The 18,631-nt window shown below is 40.8% G+C and overlaps 2 protein-coding genes across 3 annotated transcripts in view; one reads left to right on the forward strand and one right to left on the reverse strand.

The window, feature by feature from the left end:
* Positions 1–16,188, forward strand: mmd2a (monocyte to macrophage differentiation-associated 2a). The gene is made up of 8 exons (XM_048245601.1): positions 1–295; positions 571–757; positions 10,334–10,415; positions 11,799–11,959; positions 13,231–13,305; positions 13,580–13,681; positions 14,057–14,126; positions 14,437–16,188. Exons 2-8 carry the CDS (start codon positions 729–731, stop codon positions 14,638–14,640), a joined length of 723 nt encoding a protein of 240 aa, XP_048101558.1. The 5' UTR covers positions 1–295; positions 571–728; the 3' UTR covers positions 14,641–16,188.
* Positions 15,853–18,631, reverse strand: part of ap5z1 (adaptor related protein complex 5 subunit zeta 1) — a 12,863-nt gene continuing 10,084 nt past the window's right edge. For both annotated transcript variants that reach the window (XM_048245598.1, XM_048245600.1), the window contains one exon: positions 15,853–16,753. In XM_048245598.1, coding sequence (XP_048101555.1) covers positions 16,483–16,753 — 271 coding nt within the window. In that variant the 3' untranslated portion in view covers positions 15,853–16,482. The remainder of the gene's footprint in view (positions 16,754–18,631) is intronic.

Below are 18,631 nucleotides of genomic sequence, written 5' to 3' on the forward strand. Positions count from 1 at the left end.
TTTTATATTTCTGTTGAGGTTCGGTTGATGTAGGCTACGAATCTATTCTTTTATTTAATCCCAAATTTCCTTTCATTAGCCATGAAGGGTGCCAACTGATCTCTCTGGAATGCCTTATGACCTGTTGCCATGCAAAGGCACTGGCTTTTGTGAAATAGACTCGGCTAGCCTATCGTTTTTGTTATTCCTTAAATCAGTCTAAAGACAAACAGTTCGGAAATCAGTTCGATTCATCAATTTATTTTGCCTTGAGACTTGACACATAATTTGCACGAAACCAACATGCTATTTTATGGTATTATTATTGTCTGTATTTATGGTATTATTATTGTTTGTATATTTTTTGAGAATGATAGCCATTCAAACATACCTTTTGCACGCTTCTGGCAAAAACTGTAATGCCAGGCGATTGCTTTCTCGTAGGATTTCTCTGTGTTTACTTGGAATATCGAAGGGGAGGGGATTTAAACACGTTATCTGTCAAGCGCATAGGCTATTAGGAGGGGTCACGGAACATAGTTTCGGATGTGGAGACAACAGCAATTCCAATACTTTCTCTCTCTTTCTAAGGATTTCTGCAGAGGGAATTATGCATCCCACGTGTTTAATAATATTTCAACAAAATATCTGCGCGACTTGGAGAGGATAGAACACCCGGAGTCAGAATCAGGTTTGCCGCGCACAGGCTACGTACGGAACAACTTATAAAATGTACAACTATTTGCAATATGGATTTTAAGAAGACAAAGTATGGAAGGTAAGATACAGCTCATACATAACAGATTACACAAGGCTTTATGTCTGTTTAAGAAGTTCTCTATTGAGTTTAAGCTCTATAGGCAGAGTATTGCTGTGTTGAGAGCAGGTAAGCTAAATAGAGAGATATTAAGCTATATTCTTGCGAACTGAACAAGTTTATGGAGAAGGCTACAAGATCACATGGCTCACGTTTTGGGAATTCTCTGCTCCCATGGGCAACAATTGGGCTAAATCCTTTAAATGGGAAGCCTGTTTTGATTAGGACTTTGCGCAAAGGTGATCAGGCTACCTGGTACTATCAAGGTGCATATTTAAAAAAAAATCATATTGGCCGTATTGTTGTTGTTAGACAGGTATTACAATAGTAGGAACACTTCTGCCGTTAGATAGCCTAATCACTCGCAGAGTAGGCTATAACCAAGTATACAGTTCTTTTGAATTTTTGAATTTGCTGTTTGCAGTTCAAACATCAGTAATCTTCCAAATGGGTCGAAATTCTTTGATTCTGTAGACTCATAGGCTAGCTGGACTATTTCTTGGAAATTAACTTTGCTTTTCTAATCCACTAAGTGCAATACAAAGAGAATATTATCACTGTAGGTTTGGGAAACCTCTACACGTATAGGCTACATTCTATCCCTTCTTTTAAAAATGCCATTGGTTTAAAAACACCAATCTTCTTACTTTTAGAAATCCTCTTAATGTATGGGGTTCTGTTATGGTTATGGGTATTGTATTTACCGCACGCTTTTGCCCAAAGCGACTTACCTTACAATAGTCAAAATGAACAATAAACAGTTTTTAAAAGTTGGTATTAATGACAACCCCCATTACCAAGGACAATTCCTTTGAAATATAATTAGGTAATTCATTTTTTCTTTTGAATCTATACTGAAGTAAACTTGTTCCTCAAATAGCCTATGAGGATGCATTTCTCAATTGAGCCTCAAGGAAAATGGCAATCCACTCAACTTCAGCTCAACCATCAAAACATTGACAATGTATCATGCTCTATAGATTGTTTATATTGTTGTAGTAGCCTGGGTTATGCAATTGTTCTTAAAAAATGGTGGGCAGAAAGAAAAACATCCTCAGAGGACTTGTGAGGACTTGGGTGAAATGTTTGTAGGCCAGTAACAGGATTTCCTGTTTTAGCCATAAGGGATGTGCACACACAATACTTACACTCCAGACTTGGAGATGGAAGTGTCTCAGTGTCAAGAGTCTTGTGATGCAATGCTTCATGGAAGACCTAAGCTGCACATTCTAATTCCTATCAGCACGTCTGTCTCAGGATTGATGGTGCCAAATGTTCACCTTTTGATTTGAAACCTTCTTTGACTGAGAATTTTCATGAATTATGAATGATTAAGCATATAGTCATATTAGTCAGTGTGTGATACTTACATCTTAGGTTGTCACTGTTGCCGCTGTTAGTGTTACATCAGCCTAAAGAATGAGGCCAGATGGATTTTAAGTGGCTGCCGCAACTAAAATGTGACCTAACTAATATTTGTTTAACTAATTAATCTGCTTTTTGTAGAATTATAGTGATCTAAACGGTTTGCTTCATTACTATTTTGTGTTTATATGCCCACACTTCTAACTGCATTCTGATCATTTTGTAATGACCACCATTTTATCAAAATGAAGATTTCTCCAGCTTAGCGGCCTGTGACACTTTAGCTAACTGTTGTGTGCCATGAAGATGCTGTTGAGTGTAAGCACTGTTTTATCATTGCACTACCTAAATAAGAGAGCAGTAAGACTGCAGTCGACAATGTAAACGTGAAAGAAAGGGGTGAGAACAGAGACAATGTAATCGTAAAGGCCTGCACCATTCTGATCCATCTGAATTGACATGTTCATTAAAGGCCAACTTTGATGGGAACGACAAGCCTGGTCTCTGTCATGTGTGATTACCCTCACTCTTTAATAAGTTAATCAACAGATATTACTGGCTGGGTTGCTATGAGTTGGACCCTTTCATAACGGCAGTGGACCCGGGCAGATGAATGGGTAAATTCTGAGAACGGTTGGCAGGCAAAGCTTTTTGTTGGTCCCCATGACCCGAGGCGTTTTCTCTTCCCTGGCTACTGACCATGTTGGAATATGAAACAGGCTGATCAACTCAAGGTGGATTGTGTGATATGTATTCATTCAGTTGTGTTCAAGTGATATTTATTAGTGAATGTTTAATACCCTGATCCGTACCATGTTCCCCACTGCCGTCTGTCTGGAATTAACATTTTTAAAGGTTTAAATTGTCTTCTGATTTCATTTGAAAAGTTCAGCACTCGGGGAAAACATGCCTTTGATTGAACAGAGGGGAAAGTTTTTGGCCTGCACTTCGGACTAGCTCCATGCTCCATGAATCATGTTGCCAACACAGACTATGGAGGCATGCTAGGCATAAACAATTTAGATTGTTCTGCTTCACTGAGCAGTTGTCAGGGGCCACTGTTGAGGCAATCATGTCATTTTCAAAAGGATAGATAGTTCAGGTCTAAATTCTTTCCATATTGTGCTATTAAGCTTATTACTCTAATGTTATGTAATATATAAACACCTGTGGTTGCGGAGCAGTTTAGTACATTGTTATAAAATTTAGTAATACAGCATTCCAGCAGCAGTGTGCATGCATGGGAGGAAATGAAATGACTGGACTGCCATGCAGAACTGTAAGTACGTGGGCAGTTGTTTGTGGGTCAGCAAGCTTAGTGTATCTCCTCAGATGTCAGGCAGCCCCTTATCCTATATGACTGTGGGCGGAGGATGTAATGTAAACCACACTACTCAAATCACTCTTTTGTCTTTTATTCTACATAACTGCCCAATCTTGCCAAACAAGACTAACCTCATGAAACCATTTCTACTGTGTGTTTTTTTTTTACACAGCCAATTATTCATTGTAAATGTGTACTTTCATTTTGTTAGATTTTTTTTCTTTTGTAATTCTGTCCCCCCAAGAGAATGGTAAATGACTACACAACTCATTGGTGTGAAAAAGGAAAAATCTGCTCTCCAAATCAAAGCACTTAAGGGCTCCTTCTGCATGAACTCACTTGGCGTTTTATTTCATTACTGTGCCAAATGTACACGCTCTGGCTTTGCTCTGCACAAAGGCACCTGGACCATCTTTGTGAAAGGATTCATCCAGCGTGTGGACCTCACACCTGAGCCTTTACAGAAAACAGTCCAATCACTTATGCCATGTAGTGAGGTGAAATTCAGAGTTACCATTGCTAAATGGCATTCAGCAACACCCCCACCCCAAACAATATAAAATGATATGCAAGAATACGACTGACATGTCTTGTGAAAACTGGTTTCATAACAGTTCCAGATAAATGGTAACTCTTTATGTAACCCTTGCTTTTTTTGGTGGGAAATAAAAACAGATTTAGTACTGATTGGATTGCATCATCTGACAACCAGTCTGGAGCTGGAGGACAGCCTAGCATCATTCCAAAATCAAACTAGATGTACCGCATAGCGGTACAAAATATGACCGCCGCTCCGTCCTGTACATCCATTCCGTGAAAATAAATCCTATAAATGAATTTGTCTCCATCTTCTACTCCATCCCCCACTCTTGAAACTTTTGTGTATGCTTGTTTGGGATGTGTGTTTGCGGGCCGCACACAAAGTAGCCTACTGGCGCTGCAAAGGTGAATAGATAGCATTTATAGATTTGTAGCACTTGCCAAAAAATTTGTAGCATTGTTATAAAACCTTTAATATATCTAAAGAATCACAAGTAGGGCAGTTCATCACAGTCCATCCATTGCAACTGGACTGATGAAAGGTACATCTGTAGGCTACATTGTATTTGGGAAAAGCAGAAGGTAGCAGCATAATGTATTTATTTATTTATTATTAAACAAAACAATCCCTGTCAGTTCCATGCAGTTTTCAACAGCTATCAAGAAGAGAGGTCATGTCATGGATTTTTGTGAATGTTTCTTCTTCTACATATGCATAAGTTTAGTCATCTAGTTCATATGATATTCAGCTTTATTGTCAATGCACAAATTAAATACCAGTAGTCTAAAACAAAATGCCGTTTTACCCAGTGGTGCAAATAACTGACATGTCCAAAAGGGCCTTCATGAAATGCGTTGCTAGACTGTTCATACACATTTTAACGGGCCAAGTTGAAGAGCTACTGTCCGTTATTGTTTGTGCAAATAATATGCTGATTCATGTTCCCTTGCATTTTGCAACTATGAGGTCCATTGTTAGTCAGACCAAGCTCAATCTTTTAAGAAATCGAAAAGGACTCGCCGGCAGATCACGCCCCCCCGCGACGTGTTCGCCCCCGGTTTCAGAGCTATTCTAAATGCAAAAATGCATAGAGGGAGTTATGACAAAACCGTGACTGTTAACAAACTATAAGCTACTGTATATAAGGTAGGCCCTATGCTAGGCCTATTACACAACATAAATTGTCACTCACTAGGCTATGCTGGCGACCCAAATAAAATCTCCTTTGGGAACCAATGGCTTACAGTATCAAGCGGACTTAAGCTGCCACCTCTTGGCGAAAAGTTAATAGTTTTGCATATCAGTAGTAGGCCTAATACTGACACGCATGTCACGCAGCTGTGTGAATCACGGAAAGCGAAACTTCTAAATGGAACCCAACCCACTGTACAGTAGCTCAAGGTCTATGGCTAAAGCAGCCATAATGAAAGCGTTATCATTGTTTGGATACTTCACACACACGTGTTTTTTAATCGCATAGACTACTACTACCAAGCTGGAGTCAAAGCTCATCGACTCCCCTCTCACACCCTAAACACGCACTTCGAACAAACAAAAAACGTCTCAGTCTCACGGTATAGCCATAGGCAAAACTGTGGACCGGTGTAACGTTGGTACTAAATCATCCATCGCAAAGAATGATTTTTGTAGCTCGTGCAAAAAAATATGTGTAGGTACAGCCCTGCCCTGTATACATCTCTCAACGTGCGCTCTAAAACATTTGGTTTAAATGGAGTAGATCACGGGTGCGTTAATAAATCTACATTGCGGCGAGTTGACACAAATTATTCACTTTGACGAAGTTATGTAGTTTTACAGTCCTAGTTACTTTACTTTGAGCCATGCTCTTCCTTACTTGAATCACCTTTGAAAATAGAGGATTGAAGTAGCCTATATGGGTGTTTGGGAATGAACGTTGACTCAGATGCTTTTTGAGACTTTGAGCTAAATGTCCCTAACCTGACCCTAGCCAGATGAATTTCGCTCGAGCGGAACGACATTCATATGGCTAGGATCAGGTTCAAATGTCCCAGCCCGGTGTTTAGGATGCATCATCAGGTTATCTTTCAGGTAGCCTATATTTTCCATTAGAAAACCATCACGTAGCGAACGTGTTGTGGCTAACTCACTTAGCTCCTGTTATTAGCCTATGGTTATAAGCAAATGAGATGACAGTCGAAAGATGCAATTAGTGCTGTTATCAATTTTCTTGGTAGCCTATAACCGCATTTATGGTTTTCTACAAATACATCAATAATCAAATTGGCCTCTATCACTCAACCAATGCTAACGGTAACATTATTTTACCTACTCTAGGCTATTGATATAACTTAAGATTAACGTAGCCTACCTGCAGTAAAAACCAAGCATGTCCGATAAAAAAAATCGCAGATTTATTTCGGCTTCAAGAAGAAATGGGAATTACATGTCATGCAGAAATCATCCTACACTTATTAGACGTTCTCAGCGGTAAACTACAGTCTTGTCCTTGTATGAAGCGTAGTGTCTTTCCAACCCACTTTAGATTAATTTCCAACAAAATTACGTCTCACTGCAACGATGCGCCATCTGGTGGACAAACGACTACGTGACGCCATTGCTGGAAATGCAGCCAAATTATTATTATGATGAATATTTGGTTTTCCTTTAATCCTACTGAATATGTAATTATGTATGGCCGTTGTAATTGCCGATACTGATGGTATGTGCGTACCTGTGTGTGTGTGTGCGTGTGTATATGTGTGCACCACCATCTACAGGCCAATGAGTGTACAGTCACTAAATGTACACATAACTTAATTTTTTTAGACCCCCCCATGGATGAAATTCTACGAAACTTGGCATACCCCCAGAGAATGTCAGGTTAATCATACACATACAATTTGGTGCAGTTCTGAACATCTTAACTGAAGAGAGGGGCGATTAAAGCAGAATGATATTGCATTTTCATTTTTTACCGGGGGGGGTGCAAATCACAAATGAGTGATTATGGGCTAGGTTGATGTGGGCCCTTGAGACCAACATACCATAAAAATTTCTTCATCCTCGGTGCCACGGTTCAGGTAGTTATTTAGGAAAAACTGCATTTTGGGGGTTCGGGGGGCCCAGCGCGGTGGGGGAGTGGCCCCCGGGGACCAAACAAATTTTTTCCGTAAAAGTCTAGTGGGGCTACATACCCACCAAATTTCATGTGCCCCGGTGGTTCGGTGTCCCGGGTATCGTTGACCAAAAATTCCAGAAGTAGATGACGGGGAAAAAAAAAAAAAACTTTGACAATCCCTATATGACCGCTTCGCTAGCTTACATGGGGGAACTCTTTAAGCAATGCTGGACACATATAATCAGTTCCATGTGTTCTGGTTGGATAAGATAATTTGCGTACTAATTATAACTGGTCATTTTAAGATTCACAGACAGTCCTAATGATAGCACTTCTAAAGAATCTACTGCCTTCTTTGACATGTTTTATTTGGTACAGCATATAACTGATGCCCCTCATATCCAAGGTCATACTCTGGATTTAGTTATCAATAACGGTCTCAGTATTCATTCAGTGAATGTTATGGACTGGTATGTTATGGACTGGAGCTCAATATGATAATTTCATTGATGGACTGCATGGTCTTTCCAATCACCCAAACCTAATCTAACACTGCCAATAACAAGTACATTAATGAGAATACTAGTACTCTTTTTATGGAAGCCATACAAATAATAACAACTGAGTGTGTCGAAGACAATCTTAGTCACTTCAACTCTTAATATTCAGGGTTCTTGACTTTATAGCACCTGCCTGGGTTAAAAAGATTTTAGTGAACCTGAAGCATCATGGAAGAATATCACAACGGGAGCAAATTAGAAGAGAGAATGTGGGAAAAGCTTCACATTGACCACAATATCTTCAAATGCTTATTACTCTGAGTTAAGTAGGGCCAGACCATTTGTATTCCTTTAATATGATTCATCAATAGGAACATGTATAACTATGGTGCTCTGTTTGCCACTGTTGATAAGGTAACAAATTCCCCAACACACTTACTTCATGGGTTTATGTCAGATAAAAAATATCCAACCTCTCCTGAAAAGAGAAATATGGAATTGTCTATGCTTAACAACTACAGGCCTATTTCAAACTTTCCCTTCATGTTACTGTGAAAGTAGTTTCTAGCCAAATTAATAACTACTTAAACATGAATGGCCTGACAACCTCCAGTCAGGCTTTCGTCAACATCATAGTACTGAAACTGCTCTAGTTAAGGTAATAATTGAGATTCACCTGAATACAGGCAAAATCTCCATTCTCATTCATCATTCTGTAAGTCATGTACTGCAAGATTTTAGTGCAGCCTTAGTTGATCATAAAATACTGCCTAACAGATTAGAATATTGTGTTGGATTCTCAGGAAGTGTCATATGGTTCAAGTCCTTCAGAGGACAGGGATTACTTTGTTTCTTTGGCACCTATCAGAGAAAACGTCATGTAAGATCCCATAAGGATCCATTCTTGGGACTCTTTTGTTGAACTTATACGTGCCCTCACTTGGCCAAATCTTTCAAGAGTACAAGTTGGCTTATCATAGCTATGATACTGAGATAGTTCTGCTTGGGAACAGGCAAATTGATACTCAACACCTACATCAAGGGCACTTAAGACTAGAACCTTTGTCAAAAAACGTGATCATAGATGGGATCATTTTATATAAGCACTTGATAATGAAGCCTATTTGTTGCGAACAGAGGCTACTTTGTTGGTGATTTTGTATTTGGTTTGGTTTGTTGTCGGTATTTATTGGTAGAGGACCCATCATGAAAGTGTTGAGCCTTATGGAGATGTCATGGGCCTAATTCAATGAAACGCCTATAAAAGAAGGTGCCTGCTTGATAACCCCAGTGAAATGCTCTTTGAAGGCTGTTCTGTTATTGATGTTTTTTTTAGTGATTTTTAATTTGTTAGTGATTTTGGTTTTGACCGGAATCGAAATAGGCTTGGTTGTAGATTGGCCGCTGTGTGAATAGCACAAGGAATTTAACATCTCTCCTGTATATGTGAAATATACATATTCTTATTTACATAAATGTTTGTTTTTCTTTTAGATTTATATTATTTTATCTTTATAGTGCTGATCTATTGTCCTATGCAAAAAAGCACATTAAATGACCATTGTGTATGATAATATAAATACATTGCTCAGAAAGTTGCTTTGTGTGTCATCAGCTAAAAGGCCTTGTACGCTGTCACTCCACGAGGCTTCCCACCCATAGTCAAAACTGAACCCTGTTAATTAAATTACACACATGAAGTGTGGTTAGTGGCAAATACAAAGAAAATGTCCAAGCCTCTGGTTGTCATGGGTACCGTGACATCATCACGCAGGCAGTCCACTAGGCACTCAGTATGTGTCGCATAAAGACTCTGAGATTCCAGACTGGATTACTGTAGACTGGGCTGCTTACTGATTGTTTGATAATGCTGTAAGCAAGTCTAAAACGGTAATTTTTAAACAACGTGATGTGGATCAGAACGATTTTGAAGCTGTGTCATAGCCAAAAAAGGGCTGATAAAGAGCCTTTATACCCTTGGGTAAAGAACAAAATCTTTATTCTACTTTTTCCAAATCCAAACTATATCTGCTTATTCCTGGCCCTTAATGTTCTTTCACATAAAACCAGTCTCATTTTATTGTCGATACAGGGTGCGGAAATACCAAGTGCCCTTTAAATGGAGAGGAATTCACTGCCTCTCCCTGCTGGTGGCCTCAGTCATGCAAGTCAAATCACCCACTAAACCACAGGGACCAGTCAGACTAACAATTAGTTGTGTGCGAGGCAGGGATATGTCCATACAGGTTGGTAAACTCCAACACTGTTCTTTCCCTACTACGTCTTAAATGAATGACAAGCCAAATACAACCCACACACACGCACACACGCTTCAGCAGACCGGCTCGATAGATTCAATTCAGTCTTGTCAATGTGCAGCTGTTACTGCAGCTACAAGCTTAGTGCTTCCTCTCCTCCTCACCCATTGCCGATGTGATTACTCTCTCTAAGCTGAACTGATTGATGTCCAGGGGCTACACGTCAGTCCACACCAGAACCAGTGGTAATGATCTGGACGGGATCTGAATGGGAGGTCTCCACATTGACACAGAAACCTTGAAGCCATAAAACTGGAGTGGTGTTGGGGATGTGTTGCTCAGCATATGTGTTTCAGGTTTTGAGACAAACCAAAATTGTGTCATCCCTCATCATTAATATAGAGTTCACAAACGTAATTTGGAATGTTCTGTTTGTTGTCTTTTTTTAGATTCATGAACAGTAGAGTTCCCCCTACCAAGAGGTATCAGCCCACAGAATACGAACATGCTGCCAACTGTGCCACCCATGGGGTAGGTATGGTGATAAAGGGACTTTTCTTTACCACTTTCTGTGACCTCAGTGGGTTTTCTGTGGTCTACAAAGTTAAACTACAACTGAAAGCAAAACTGCCATAACACAGCAACTGTAACAATAAGGGAATGGGCATTGTTGTTTCAGTAACTGTCACACACGGATATGCTTTCACCTACAAAAAAAACATTATCTGCACTGTGTTTTCTGCTTTATATGCATGTTTTAGTTGTCTTGACTTCCCTACAATGCTGGTGTTTTTTTCCTGTGTCTTCTTTGGTCCTTCTGTACAGTAATAGACCTCTCACTGCCGAGAGATCCCCCCCCCCCCTTTATGAGCATGTTCCTGTGGTCTTGCAGAAGTGGTGCTGTTTGGATAACATCCTGTGCAGGCTGATCCCTGCTCGTTACAGCAGCACATCTGGCAGGCCTGCTCAAAGTGCAGGCTAGCGTGGAAGCGCAGCACGTCCGCGAACCAGAGATAAAATCCTCTTTGACCTCTTTACTAAACACACTAATACCACCGTGTATGCTGTTGATTTTTTTTTTTTTTAAAGGAATCTAACGTATTTTCACTCAGTCAGTTAGCGTGTTGCTCTGCTCTGCTTACTGTACTTTTCCGTTCTTAAATTGTCCTAAAACTGTTGAGAGAATTGCTTAAAACTTCAACTGTTTACCATGTTGTTAGTCACTTTGGTTAAAAATGCGTCAGCCAAATGTAATTTAATGTAATGTAATGTAATGTAATGTAATGTAATGTAATGTAAGCTTTCCTTCCTTCTGAGGAGAGGAGAGTGTCAGTCCACATACTGTAGATGTTGTATACTATGTGGTGCTGTCGCTTGCATCTCTTCCCTGGTTGTTCATGGGTGGGGTGAGAATTTGTGGAAGTCATTAGGCACCATTCACATTAGAGCCAGTGATCTGACAGCTTCGGCTATGTTTGCCACCCACAGTGGGAGGTAAAATCTTTAACCTTCCCAGGGCACTGTGAGCATTGACAGATGAATGTTTGATCTCGCGGACTCAGAGTGACAGATGGACAGAAGGAACCGGCAGAGGGCCCTTAGGTTTAATCTGAACCGCAGGCTTTGCCAGTCAATCAGTCTTCTGCTTCGCCTTGACCTGATGTGAAGCGAGTTACCCAATTTGTAAAACGTACTTGAGTGCCGCAGGGACCCTCAGTGCTTAGGGAGGGATTTAATTACCGGAAAAAGGAGGATGACTTAATTTTTTTCATCTGATAGTTGATGATTCAAAGTGCTGTGGCTAAATGATAATGCAAAGAGCAGATAATCATTTCCCCCGCTGCTTGCTAAGAGGTCTCTAGATGTGCTAATGTGGATGTCTCTCTTTCTCTCTCTCTCTCTCACTCCACTCAGCTTTGGATAATTCCTAGCATCCTGGGTGGGACTCTGCTCTACTTTCAGTCAGATGACCACTGGAAGTCTGTCACAGCCTGGATGTATGGTAGTGGGCTGTCCGGCTTGTTCATCATGTCAACCATGTTCCATACCATATCCTGGAAGAAAAGTCACCTCAGGTTTGTACACTGAAAGGGACAAACACGGATTGCACAAGGAGGCTCTGCAGATGTTGTACCCATCCTTCCCAAACAATTCTTCATTAGATAAGGGCTACTCATGATGATGTATCCCGTTGTAGATAACAGTCAGGTTTCAACCTTCTGTTCCCACCCCCTGGGAAGTAAAATAAGCACACAGTACCATACTCATTATAAATTGCCCTTGCCCTAGATATTATGAGTACTAATGAGTTTGTGTGTGTGTGTGTGTTTATGTTTGTGTACATTCAGTACTGTAAGAGTAGTAGAAATGTACTTAAATTGGAAACTTACTTTATTTAAATGGAAATATACTATTGTCTCATTTGTTGAACAAAATGTGTCAAGAGCTATACCAAATACAGCTGAGGTATTTAAGCCAAGATACATACTTTTGCCTGACAGCATGTTCTTTGTTGACTGTAAACAAAGGATGGAGTCAGGTGACACCTTGTCCCCTATAGACATTAGATCCTGGTAGGTTATTAACATGAGACTTAGATGTCAAAGCAAGTGCTGACACATATGCAAATAATAGGATATGCAAATATATTGGTGGAAGATATACAAACAACGGCAGTTGGAGTTATCTGGTGTGTAGCCTTGCACGACATGTTCCGTTGTTCCGCTACAACGTCTGGTGTAGCCAGTTCCATTGATTACGGTGGCACCTAATTGTTGCAACAGACACTCTGTGAACAGAACACTTGAGTTACATTAAAATTGAATAACTAAATAAAATAAAAAACAGAGAACCGTGGCAATAGATACACACAAGTTCTCTCCATAGGGTTACCTCAACTGTCTCTCCAAATAGTTGTTTTGCATCAGTCATCCTGCAGGTCTAATGACTCATCTGGACATGACATTTCATGTCTAATTCACTTATTCAGGTCTGCAGGAACTGCTGATGTTGGTCAACAAAATGCAAAAGGTAACTCATGCGACATGGCATGAATCAGAACTAATTTGAATAAGCCGTCATTCAATCTGTAGATATGACTCCATGCCGACTTAACTATAGGAAGGAGAATACGTGAGGACATAGACCATGTTATGTGTTATTACACTTTCACTCTTTTTTGTGTGAAAGTGACACTTTGTCCTATTAGACTCATGCACACTTAACCCAGTGTTTTGTTTTGTTTCATTCGGACTCTCGGGAGTGCTGAGGAACAACAGTGCTCCTTTCTGTGCTTGATGAAAGGTTGGCATGGCTCTCCTGAACCCCTTTGTCCTTGTTTTGACAGGGCTATGGAGCAGCGCTTTCACATGTGCGACCGGATGGCCATCTACTTCTTCATCGCTGCTTCCTATTCCCCCTGGTAAGAGCAGGATGCATGTTCAGTCCACAGCATCGTGGCCCACATGCCGCCTATGATCCCAGTGTTATTTTATTTTTGCCCTGCTTATTTCCCTAAATCCATTAAAAAAAAACATCCATTACTTATGAGGTTTCTTTTTTTCTGATTGCTGTTGAAGTATGGTTAGGGCTGGAAGTAGAACCCTTAAAATGGCATTAGACTGGCCTCGACCTGGTCCCCAGGCTGTGTTGTGGGTTTGTTAATGGGCTGTGTGGTGTGCTGTGCTGTTTGTCAGGCTCAACCTAAGAGAGCTGGGGCCCTGGGCTGCTCACATGCGCTGGGTGGTGTGGATCATGGCGTGCGTCGGCTCTGCATACGTCTTCTTCTTTCATGAGAGGTTAGAAAACCCGCCAAGCTGTGCACCGTCTCATCATATTCTTTAGTCTTAAGAGATGTTCACAGTGTACAGTGCAGGGAGCAGGACTCAATCCCTTTCCACACAAAGAGCTCTTTGTTGAAAAATGGGTCCTGTGGGATCGGACAGATTCATTTACAGCTTCTTTTTACATTATACAATGAATCCCTCCTCAAAGGGCTCAAACTAAAACCTTTTAAGGACTCTTAAGAAGGGACAAAGAAGCTTAATGCATTCATTGTTCTGTGAATATTTACATTCATTGTGGTGAAAACACATAGCGTTTCCACGAAAAAACATAATCCAGGCTACAGCACATCAACTCATTCTGATGGGTTTTTTTGTTATGTATTTAAGGTACAAGATTTTAGAGCTGCTCTGTTACGTAACCATGGGTGTTGTCCCTGCCTTGGTGTTGTTGTCCATGGTAAGTGAAACTACCTGTACTAATATTTCAAATTTCTTTTCAGTTAAACAATCTTAATAGTAAACATCCCCATCATTCCACCCAAAATAAATGCAAAATATATTATTTAATTATCTATGTGAATGACAGAGTACAGTAGTTGCATAAAAGCTAATTCTAGAATCAAGTGATTCTAGATGTGAAGCTGGTCTGTCACATTGAACATCCATAGTACACTTCAGAGTCAGAGGAAACGCTGCTCAGTGATGTTCTGAATGTTCCGCAACAAACAAGGTGAGGTCACCACTCATGTCCCACCCGTCCCCTGCAGGCTAACCGAGACGGCGTGCTGGAACTTTCCGTGGGTGGTGTCTTCTACTGCCTTGGTGTCGTCTTCTTCAAGAGTGACGGCCTCATTCCTTTCGCCCATGCCATCTGGCACGTCTTCGTGGCCATTGGAGCAGGCATCCACTACTACGCCATCTACGCCTATCTGTATTCGACGGAGAGCGGTTACATGAAGACGTCCAGGTGACAGTCTCTCAATCTGACAAAGAACCCCCCCGAGAGAGATCGGGGCGCAGGGACACACTGACAGGCCACCCAGAGGTGAAGAGCAGTGTGTGACAGCTGGGTTTTCTGACACACGCCGCAAACGCTGCCTTGATGGTCCTACTGGCAGCACAGTACGTTCCTGACATCTGATCACAAGTAGCCTTATAAACCTCCAAATGATAGATGAAAACGAGAGGGATAAAATACTGTGGACCACTGATTTTGACTGAAATTGTTCTTCTGTCCTCAGAAAAAATCTGGTAGAACTTGAGAAAATCACTGAACTTGCAGACCCAATCCAATACACACAGTTAAACGACTGTACTGTTGCTGCATTTTATAGATTCCATTTTTAATGTGTTCTGTGTTAGATGTTAAATTATTAAGAGCCATATCAGAGATCTTTTGAAGAGATTATACTGCCTTTTTTTCTAGTAGGAAGCGATCCTCCACGTATGTTTATGAATCAGATTTTTACTCCACTCATGCCACCAAGAATCATTGTGTGACATGCTGTGTCATTCTGAGGTCATTCGAAACTGGTGGGACAAGTGTATTCTATCAGCCTGCCCTCTTACCCTCAATAGAGTTTCTACTACGGATCATCAGTTACAATTGAGATACATCACTGTATTACAGAGTGGGTTTATTAAACTTCCATGACTAGTATTAGCTCTAATCCAGGTGATCTCATTGCAGAACAGTTTAAGTGAAGACACTCTGTTCCGCTCCTGCTTTAGAGCTCATTAGCCATTGCTGCAGTGTTTGTTTGCAATCGTCGGTGATGGTGATTATGTGTTGTTAAAGCATTCAGCTGCTTGTAAGTGCCATATGTGAGAACTCACTCCTTTGATGACAATGATCGATCATATCCTGCACAAGTTTGTCATGTATTTTTGACATACAGAGTAATATTGTGAATCTCCTGTTAGACGACTGAAAAATATCTTTATTTTAGTTGTACAAGGCATATAATGCCTTTTTGTCAGCCTCTGAAAAACAAAACTGACCGAAAATCAACACTATTTAGTCTATGTTATTGTTGTATGTGCCTAATATACAGCAGTGATACTCAGGAAACTTCACATTTTCATGATAAGATGTAAGTCACAGAACTTTCTCATATCAGAATGCATTCCATGAGCATTAAAATAGTACAAGGCACATTGATTTGTAAACAAAGGGCAGATGATTCTGCTAAATTATAATTTAATTTGATGTTAAATCAGGAGAAAAATGTGTTCCATTGTGACCTTATATCATGTTCATGGTGCTTGACCTTTTTCCAACATTCCAATCCAAGATGGTGTAGAACCGCTTTGTAGTCCTTTTCCATGTATCAAAGTCAAGTATGCACATATATGCACTATAGCGTTACGACTGTTAGAACAGCTGAGGCTACTGGTAAGGAGAAGTCAATGAGATGTTTATGTGTTCTTTGCAATTCAATGGCTGGACAATGTTTTGTGTGTTGACACCTGCAATGTATGTAATTTCAACCTGGAAATTAACATGATTTTTAAGTGCATCATGATTTTCTGTCATTGTAGACATCAAAGGAAGAAGAGAGGATAAAGTGCATTAATTAATGCAATTGTGGCTAGGGGTGTGTGTGTGTGTGTGTGCGCGTCTGTGTGCGTGCATGTGTGCACAGAAGGCCACTCCAGACATTGCCATGAGCCTTCCGAATCAGTCTCACGGTCTCAGTCCTCTGTCCCGCTGAGCTCCACTGATTGAGTGACTGATTGATTGACAGCTGTCAACTCTTGACGCCCAGAGAGGCAGCTGGCCGCCTCAGTCGGTCAGTCAATCAGTCTCCCACTCAGCCCGGGAGGAAGTTGGACTGTTTGTGCAGCAGTTCAGTGATGGTCCTCATGGCGCGGGGCAGGGATGTGTTGGTGTCCCGGTGCCATCGTGCGCTTTCGCCCAACGCGGGCGGCGCCAGCACGAACTGGGCCACGCTGGGCAGCTTCAGCAGGTTGGTGAGCTCGTGGGCACGCGTGATTATCTCCTCCGCGTCCTCCTCACTGTAGCAGGCCAGCACGGGCTTACTGCGAGCGAACGTGCACAGCTTTGACAGGCTCAGAGACAACCTGGGAAGGACACACAAGGTGATTGGTCAGTGAGGGGGGCAAAAGAAAAGAAACACTACTATTACATGGTGACAGTAACAAAGTGTCACACATCCATTTTCAAGCCTTCTTACACCAAGTGTAGAGTTTTAACTGCAGAGCTGAAATATTATCCCACCGCAGAGTTGCTAAACAATGACAGATCCAAACAGAACTGAGAAACAGGAGAAAGAGAGGTTGGAGAGATGACAGGCAGCACAGTAAGACGAAGTGAGGAGCCTGCCGGAATGTTCCAGAATACAGGCAAGTGTCCATATGTAGCCCACGCTGTGTTAGACTGTAGTCTCTAGCCCAGGGGCGCAGGAGATATTTTGAAAGTAAGGGGGACCAAATTGTGAACACAAACCCATAGTGAGATCAGATTTCCAGATATCGGATCGCCACCTCTGGCCCACTTTCGACCATCATATTTTAAACTTGCCAGAATATTAAGATAATACCATTGATTGTTTTCAAAATATTTTTTGATAATACTGGTCACTACTTGGGCCAATGGTAGAAAAAAGCAACATGGGATGTTGATATTTTATGAAGCCATGAATGAATCATCATGCCTATGATCCAAACATAGACTACATGATCAAATAGCCTAGTTAGGCCTACTTAAATTGTCTGTAAACCAAATCAACTCTCCACTGTGTTTGCAGTTAATATTTATGCAACGTTAGAACTTAACAAGGGTTGGCTTAACAAGTTACCAGTCCAGAACACACAGAAAATTGCAACAGAAAGTTGCCTTTATAATCAACTATTTGTTCCAACAGCATTTAAACAAAGCATTTATAAAATGGAAAAAAGAAATTACATAAGAAGTAAAATAAAATACTGTTAGTGTAGTAACTGTATCACATTATCCCAAGCTTCAAAGAGCTCCCCACGTCTGTGACAGGCAAACGTGACACCGCTAAATTCTCAGCTTGTTTATACCCCACACTGAACGCATAAGAACGCTAGGCCAATCACTCTGGGGTGTGGTAGCCTACTCTCTGGGATTTATGCACCAAGGTAACTGAAGTATCCAATTTGTGTCTTGAAATGTTTGAAATAAATGTCTTAGAACAAAAACGTTGATAGACTTGTATTTTATAGTTAGGCTAGTGAAAACAAGTTGATAAGTAGGCTAGTTGAGTTTGTTATCAATAAACATAACAGCTAATGTCATGTTGAGCAGGAGGAGTTGAGCACTAGGCTACCAAATCCTCAAATTATGCCCGGGATTGATTCTATTTATAGCAGGACAAATAAAGGCAGGTTCCCATATACAATTACCTGACCTCATTCTCTTGCCGACCCTTTCGAGCTAATTGCCAGAGGCTGAAGCCTACTACATTTAAACACAATTGTTGCGACTCAAGGCATTCCAGCCTACGAATTTTATAAAAAAAGTACTAAATCATGCATAATTAAACAATAACTCAATTTAGGCTACTTGGCTACGCAAAAAAGTTTCCATTAGGGCCTACAGCACAACCCCTATTCAATGAAGGGCTGCCTTGTCTCGCAATAAACAGCAGTGGAAATCCCGACACTTTTTCAACTGCATGAAACTTAACAATGAACCATCAAATATCTCCCGGATTTCAGTGCCCATCAGTCCCAACATTTAGCAATATAATCATTCAGTCCAAAAGTAAATTAAATCCCAAACCAAACCGAAAATGCTTTTGATAGCCTACCGGTATGCCGCTCCAAACGAAACGCATGTCTAAATGCAGGTTAGAAATATTTAAAAAAGCCTGCCTCGAATACCAGCCTGCCTCAAATAAAGATGATGATAAATGATTTATGCTAAGCAAGTAGCCTGGATTATTTTATGATTGTTAGTAGACAAACTGGCTT

This window comes from Alosa alosa, chromosome 6, assembly GCF_017589495.1.
Source record: "Alosa alosa isolate M-15738 ecotype Scorff River chromosome 6, AALO_Geno_1.1, whole genome shotgun sequence".
Taxonomy (NCBI): domain Eukaryota; kingdom Metazoa; phylum Chordata; class Actinopteri; order Clupeiformes; family Clupeidae; genus Alosa; species Alosa alosa.

Coding starts and splice junctions, on each gene's coding strand:
- mmd2a (XM_048245601.1), top strand. CDS start 729: ATGGATTTTAAGAAGACAAAGTATGGAAG. Junction 11,960..13,230: donor TGGAAGAAAAGTCACCTCAG/GTTTGTACACTG, acceptor TTGTTTTGACAG/GGCTATGGAGCAGCGCTTTC. Junction 13,306..13,579: donor GCTGCTTCCTATTCCCCCTG/GTAAGAGCAGGA, acceptor GCTGTTTGTCAG/GCTCAACCTAAGAGAGCTGG.